Source organism: Corvus brachyrhynchos, unplaced genomic scaffold, assembly GCF_000691975.1.
Source record: "Corvus brachyrhynchos isolate BGI_N302 unplaced genomic scaffold, ASM69197v1 scaffold37, whole genome shotgun sequence".
Classification (NCBI taxonomy): Eukaryota; Metazoa; Chordata; class Aves; order Passeriformes; family Corvidae; genus Corvus; species Corvus brachyrhynchos.
The window spans coordinates 301538-309165 of record NW_008239289.1 but is presented as its reverse complement, the minus strand read 5'-3'; the positions used below and the strand labels follow the sequence as shown (position 1 = coordinate 309165).

At 42.1% G+C, this 7628-nt stretch overlaps 1 protein-coding gene across 16 annotated transcripts in view; it reads left to right on the top strand.

The window, feature by feature from the left end:
* CUNH9orf3 (chromosome unknown C9orf3 homolog) overlaps positions 1 to 7628 on the top strand; it is a 219043-nt gene that overhangs the window by 93292 nt on the left and 118123 nt on the right. For all 16 annotated transcript variants that reach the window (XR_001864014.1, XR_001864015.1, XR_001864012.1 and 13 more), the window contains one exon: positions 342 to 351. Coding sequence is in view for 8 of the 16 variants with exons in the window: in XM_017740426.1 (XP_017595915.1) it covers positions 342 to 351 (10 nt within the window). In the remaining 8 variants the exon portion in view is untranslated. The remainder of the gene's footprint in view (positions 1 to 341; positions 352 to 7628) is intronic.

Here is a 7628-nt window from a genome sequence, read left to right as displayed (position 1 = left end):
TTGACCATCATCTACCATAGCAGAGAGGCTTTACTTGGCCTGCTTCATCCCAGCACATGTTTCCCAGTTATGGATAACCTGGGACACAGAGTCCATGGGTAAGCCCATCCCTCGATCACGAGCCCATCTGGATGTTGCATCTCTTCCCTGATGACCTGAGGTGTCATGGGCCCACCAAGCCAGAAATAATTCACCCTTGTGTTTCCAGTCCAGATCCTCCTGAGACATTTTAATCTTGGCAGCTCGATCCACCATCCATTGTTGTGATGTCCTTCAGTAGCCTGACTCTTGGGCACGTGTGCATCTCATGATCTACTTTTGCAGCCAACTTCTCTACCCAGGGAGTGACGTCTTGCCTCAGTTCAGCAGCTCAGATGGGTTTATCTCTGCACTGCCAGTTGGTCTTTTTCCATCATTCCAGCCACCTCCACAGAGCATTTGACACCATCCATGAGTCAGTACAGAGGTGGAGCACGGGCCACTTCTCTCATTCAGAAATACCTAGAGCCAGCTGGACAGCTTCCAGCTCTGCAACCTGGCTTGATCCACCTTGTCACTCAAAAGGTTCTGCAACTTTCTGCATGGGGCTCCATAGAGCTGCTTTCCATTCTCAATGTATCCCTACAACATGGCAGGAGCTGTCAGTGAAGAAAGTATATCGCTTTTCATTCCCAGGTAGCTGATTATATGGTAGGGACTCCTCAGCACATGTCGCCTTTTCCTCCTCCGATGATGATGGTCTGAAATTTTTGTCTTCAGGACAGTTAGTGATTAATTCCAAGATCCCTGGGTGATTTGGGTGCAAAAGCTTGTTGTTTTTCAGGGCCCCACTTGAAATAATTTTTCTTCTGTGTTACATGATAGAGAGGGTTTACAATCTGACTGTAGACTGGAATATGCATCCTCCAAAAACCCTCAGCACCTAGGAGAGCCTGTGTTTCCTTCTTGATGGTCAGTGATGATTGCCTTTATTTAAGACAGTTTGAGGGGAACACTCTAAAATGAGTTACCTCTGCCTAGTTTTAATCAATTTCTTTCCCCCAATAAGGTGAAATGAATATGACTAGTTGTTACAAGTGACAAAATAGCAGTTTACTAAAAAATCGAAATAGCAACAGGCAGAAAGTAACAGCAATAGTCACTAGATGTGACTTCACAAAGTTGGTGAAATCTCATGGACTCCCCAGGAGCAAAGAGAAACTCAAAACGGTGGCATATCCCTTTCCTGAAGATGGCACCAGGCATGGGTGACCACTGTAGTGGAAAAAAAGGGGAGATGGCAACCGCCCTCCCCTCCTTGGGGGGCGGGCAGTAGCTCCATTGGGAAATGCAGCTAGCAGACTCTGGCAGCTGGGACTTGGCCAGGGTCTAGAACTCGAGAGGAACTTTGCCTTCCTGTTGGCAGTAGACAGCAGTGCAGCTGGCTGGGGTGCTGCAGGCTCTGCACCTTTTCACCTCAGCCAGGCACTGGTGGTGGGCTGGGGAGGCTGCACAGAGTACTCCTCCGGGGCTGTAGGCAGGTGTTGCAAAATTCACTCTGAAACAGTATTTGATTGTGAAATGCAGCCTCTTGGGTTGCTACTGTTGCAAGTAGAGGCAAGAAAAGGCCAAGAGGCAAGCCAAGTGGCCAGAGAGGCAAGAGAGAGACTCTCTCTGCATGAGTAACTTGACTTTTAAAGATTCCAGGGCACCCCCGAGCCCCTGCCCGCCATTGTTTACCAGCCACAGGGCTTTATAGAGACAGTAAAGATTTTTGGGCACAGAGAGGTATGGAACACAGAAACATTTTGGGTTACCCAGGACAGATTCATAGCTGGCTACTTTGCTAACCGTGCCCATTGGACTCTGATGATGTCCATCTTGCCATTTTACTCCTAAATACTGGATTTTCTGGGCAGGTCCCTCTACCTTACTCTGTTTTATGGCAAAACCAGCCTTCAGGAGGATTTGGATTATCTTCTCCACTTTCTCAGAAACTTCCTCTGCTCTGTTGCCCCAAACAGTGATGTCATCAATGTACAGCAAGTGTTCTGGAGCCTCACCCTTTTCCAGTGCAGTCTGGATCAGTCCATGGCAAATAGTGGGGCTGTGTTTCCACCCATGGGGCAGTTGATTCCAAGTGCACGCCCCTCCAGCTGAAAGCAGACTGGCTTGAGTAAGCCTCTGCTGCTAAAGGAATGGAGAAAAGTGAATTAGCAGTGTTGGTGGTGGCACCACTTTGCTGTTTTGGACTCCAGTTTGTACTGAGGTTCCAGCACATCCAGCACAGCAGCACTCCAAGGTGGTGTGACTTCATTCAGGCCATGACAGTCCATTGTTTCCACTCTTCATGGGACTTACACACTGGCCATATAGGACTGCTAAAGGGTGAGCAAGTCTTGCTGACCACTCCCTGGGTCTCCAGCTCATGAATCATCTCATGGGTGGGGACAACAGAGTCCCAGCTGGTGTGGTTTTGCTGACAGTGCAGTGATGTGGCAGCAATCAGTACCTGTTGTTCTTAGACCCTCAGCAGCCCCACAGCAGAAGGGTCCTCTGAGAGACCAGGCAAGGTGTTCAGCTGTCTAATTTCCTCTGTCTCCACAGCTCCAACAATGCCCTTTTGGGTCCTTGAAATACCCTTTCCTGAGGTAATCTATGCCAAGGGTTCACGTGGCCTCTGGGCCAGTCACAGTGGGGTGGTTTAGCCATCCATTCCCAGCCAGGCTCACTCCAGCTTCCAGTACAGTCGGCTGTTGGGATCCCCAGAAATAGAGATGGATTCTGCCCCTACATATCTTGATGGCATCAGGGTCCCTTGTCCACTGGTGTCAACTGAAGCCTTATACCCTTGTGTGTCTGATGTGCCAGGGCACAGGATCCACACAGGCCAATAGATCCAACTGTCCCTTTCCTCCACCTGGCTGGAGTCAGGGCCCCCCTAGTCCTGGTCATAGCACTCATTGCTCACTCCTTGTAAATATGAACTGAGGTCCCTTCAAGAGGACCAGAAGTGACATCAGCCCTGCTATTCTGTCTGAGGGAGGTCTTGCCCACTGGAAACTGGAGTGGCATTTATCCTTGAAGAATTTCCTGTGGTACCTATTCTTCCTTTCAGGTCACACACCCATGCTGTTAGTGCAGACGGGTTTCCACCCCACTTCCTCATATCCTCTCTGAGGTGATTCAGGTAAAAACACAGGTTTCCTCATGGTGTGTACTCTCTCTCTCTCTTGAGCTGGGAGGTGGTTGCTGCCAATAGCAGAGACTCTGTTCCCATACTAGAGAAGCATAGGACATATCCTCTCTAATTTGGTTGAGGCACCTGCACAGTAGCAAGAGCACCTGGTGTAATCAGGAGAGGAATTTAAAAAAAAAAAAGGCATTTTAGCACACCCTGAAAATATTATCATACTATAGATAATAAATGTAATATGATACATTAATTATTTATCTTAAATGTTATATAAGATTATTTATAAGTATTATTAATTATAAATACTTATTATTACTTACATTAATAAGTAATAAGCTTATTATTTAGAGATCCTGTGGTCATGTGGTCAGAGATGTTTTCTTTATCAGATTATGAATCTGATCTTGCAACTAAATAGGTGGTTACAGTGACTCCTTTACCTAGGAACTTCCTTCATGAAGCAGAGTTGCCAATGTGGATATGAAGGATATCTTCCCATAACCAGTTTGAAAAAAATATTCCTGCCACAGTATATGAAAGTCATGTTGCAGTGTACTGAAAGTACATCCTCAAAGTTGTTGTTTCAACAGGTTTTTGTCTCTTGGAGGTAGATATAGTTTCAGGAGAAGCAAGTTTGACTTGAACAGACTTTCTCTGGAGGGATTTTACATGGAAAAATACCAGACACAGCATGCTGATCTGAAAAGAGCGTGTTTATACCAGTACAGCAACTCTCAGAGGAATTAGAACATTTAAATTTATGATATCAATATAAATTAGCATCTTTCCTAAAAAATGGATAATGTCAGAAAAACTTGATTTTTCATTTCAAAATAAGCTGTATGCATGAAAACTGCACAAAATCAGTTGGAGAACTGTTCTAACAGGGGCACATTCTGGGCTGGATTTCTTTTTCAGTAATTTTTATCTGGTGGTGATATAATGTTTCTTCCAGTGTGGACACACCAGCCATCTTGTCATTTTCAGATGTAGCCCACTGCCTCCTTAGTCTCTCTGCGAAGTCCTGGTAGCCATAGTGGATTTTAAAGTCCTTGCAATTGTTTCCCAGTCAAATGTTTCAATGCTTAATCATCTAGTGAGCTACTGGATAAAATACTTTTCTGTATTTTCATTTTCTGAACCTTTTTACAAAATTGTTTTCTTAGTTTACAAATAAAGTAATTTTCTATCTTAAACTACTGTACTTTTTTCCCCTATAAATATGTATGGTAGGAAAACAGTTGTATATGCTGCACTTGATCATAGTTCCTTCAAGTTATCCTTTTCTGATATCACGGTGATGACGGCATCAGCCTGTGAAAGTAGGCTGTGTCATTCTAGTATGGTAGGATGAAACTGGTGGGAGGAATCCGTATTTTGTTTTCTGGTAAATGGAAATGTGTAGAAAGGTACAAAATTGCAGTTTGTATACTGGTGAAGTTAGCTACATCTTGTAGGAGAAAGTAACTTCTCTGTGTGGTTGCTACTGTCCATGTAGATCTGAATATATAAATGTCAAAGTGTGTGTGTGTGGTGTAAAATTCAGAAATGAGAGGTTGGAAAACGACTTGACTGCATTAGTTGTCGATTTCCTCCACTTGCAGAAGCTCTTCTGAAATTCATTTACAGTAAAGATTTTTATTGACACATTTTCCATTTTTTCTTTTTGCCTTCTGGTATCTGAGGGCTGTTGGAAAACCAATAAAATGGTATTGATTCCGTGTGCACCTTAGGTAAAACTACCTTCTTAGTTTATCAATATTGGTTGTTTTTGCATAAGAATAGCACAGAGGGGCTGAAATTATGGGCAACCTATGCAAGGGAATAGTTCACAATTATAGTTTTTCACTGAGTTACAAAATATCATTACTAGCCATCACAGCCAGAACAATTTAAAAGCAGTTTCTGTTTCAATGTAAAATGAAAGAGTTATTAGTTGCAAAAATATCCTCTTGTTTTCCAGGCTATGTATGATTCTTCGTGTTCATTGTATGCTTGGGATCCAGTCTGACTTGAGTAAGAACCGGTGTAAATCATTGCCTAAGTTATTTACCAGGATATTAGGTCTATCTTCACCCAATTGGTAGTAAGTGCTACCTCCTCCCCCAGTTTTTCAAAATTCAGTTATATTTAATCCTACTGCTGCAATGAGGGATCATAACATGTTTTGACATGTGTAAGTGCTTGTTCCACTTAATCTTAACTGTTCTAAAGGACAGATCCATTAGCAGTCTCTAAAAAGACAGTCTTCCCAAGTAAAGGAGGACATGGAAGATGGACTAATCTCTAAATTTCTATCATGAAGGGATTCAAGTATGACAGCTAGTGTCATGTGGACAGCAAACAGGACTGTTGATGGAGGGTAATGCAGTCATTCCCGTTTCAAATTGAGTGTTCCATCACCCTTTTGTCTGGTGTAAGTAAGCTTTTTAAGTATGGAGGAATACAGTAGGAGACAAAATGTTCTCAAAAACATCTTTCCTCCCCTCCTTTTCTTTCCCTTGTTCCCTCCTCTCTCATGGCTCCCCTTTTCTTTTCCTCTTCCTCCTCTCTCTCTTCCCTGCTTTCTCTCCCACTCCCAGCAAAAGTTCCTGCTTTGGCAATGAGCTAAATCTTACTGACACATCAATAAATGGAGATAACAGCTGACTGCACAGCCAGTGTGCTGTGACCACCTCTTGTTAGGCCCACGCTATTTCTGTCACTGCTTTTTGTCTTCTGCAGGCTATCTGTACGGGCAAGTTGGCTCTTACCTTACGCTGCAGTGCTATCATCTTAAGAGCAGGTGAATGTTCAAGTTAGGATGTACGCAGCAATCAGCACCAGGGAACCCCAGATGTTGGCTCCACAAGGTATATTACTGTGAAAAGTCAGTAACAATTCCTCTTGAACTTCCTTCACTGCTGTGCAGCTACTACCAACAAAACAGGAGCCTCCTCTGAATTTGAACGCACAGTGTGTTTGTGGTTTTCATCCCAAATCACCCTCAGGATTTGCAGGTCTGAAAATCAATGTCTCTGATAGCCTTTTCCCCCCCTAGTTTTCTCTAAACATTTGACAGGAAAGGAAGTGCAATTCTTTAAAGAACTTAAATAGGTTTCATTCTTTCTCTGATCCAGTGTTTCCCATAGCTACTTCTGAGGGAATGTACAGTCTAATCTGTTAACTGACCCAAGGAAATACTGTTTAAGTAGTTGCATTAATTTGTGTTTGCCATTAATATAATTTTTTGGTCATTCCATTTGAACTATGTGCTGTTCTTCTTTCTTTGTTTAAATACTCTCAGTTCAAGAGTCAATTTATAGGCACTTTCAGAATTACCATTTAGTAGAAAAATCTGCTGTGGCTTTACAAAATAAAGACATGTTGCTGACACTAGTTTCAAGTAGACCTGTTGTGAGCGTGAAATAAAAAACTACAGTAAGATTTTCTATTGTGATATCTCTGTTGAAAACTTCATCTTTGTTTAATACTTCATAGTGAAGTTGCTTCTATTTAAAGCATTGAGTTTGATCTTGGCTTTGATCTAAAGCTTTTGATCTTGAAAGAAGGATGTTGTGGCAGTAAAACAAAAAGGCTAGGACAGATTTTTTTTTTGCAAGTGATAAAGGGGTACTCTCAAGATTTAATACACACTTATTGGATCTACCTTTATTTATTTAAATCTGTTTACAAAGTCCATCTAATTCTATGTATTGAGGGTTTGCTTACACACATTTTAATGTGCCCTATTCTTCTGCTAGAGCACAGATTTCCTTTTGAAGCTTTCAGGGAATATAGCAATATACAGTGTAAGTGTATAAATAATTTTCTAAAGAATATGAATAATTTTTTAAATACTGACAATACTATAGTAGCATCATTTTAACTATAACAAGTTTGATGCACTCTATCCTTTACTGCCTCTTGTTTTTTAAATATAAACACAAAAGCACTTGATAAAATCCTAACTTAGGAATTTATAGTATTCAGATTTTTCATAGCTGACATAAGTATCTCCCAACATGCTGGAGTTTGAATATCCTCTTCTGAGGGTGCAAAAATACCTGATGGAGTCCCATGCCTAAATTTAATCACCTGTTCACAGCATCTCGTTGAATAAATAAGGCTTTTAGCTGAGGCCTCGATAAAAAGCTTTCTGTGCTGCAGTATACCTAAAAAGCTGCTTTGGATCTTGTTTTTAAGATGCATTTCAGATCCTCCAAAGTAGTTTAGTAGTTGAATTCTGGAGGTGCGAGCAAGTACCAAGGCCAATGTTAAAGCAATTAATGCTGATGATACTTTCTTGAACTATCCCTGCTAGGCCTTTCCTCTGTCCGTAAAGACCTATGACAGAGCATTTGGTAGGAAAGTTCATAGGAAAGCGGCTTCTATAGTGAGGGTCTTGAAGAGAGAGCCTAGCTCTAACAATTAGGCTGCAAACCGTGAGGAGCGTGCGTGTGGAGGTGGGGAA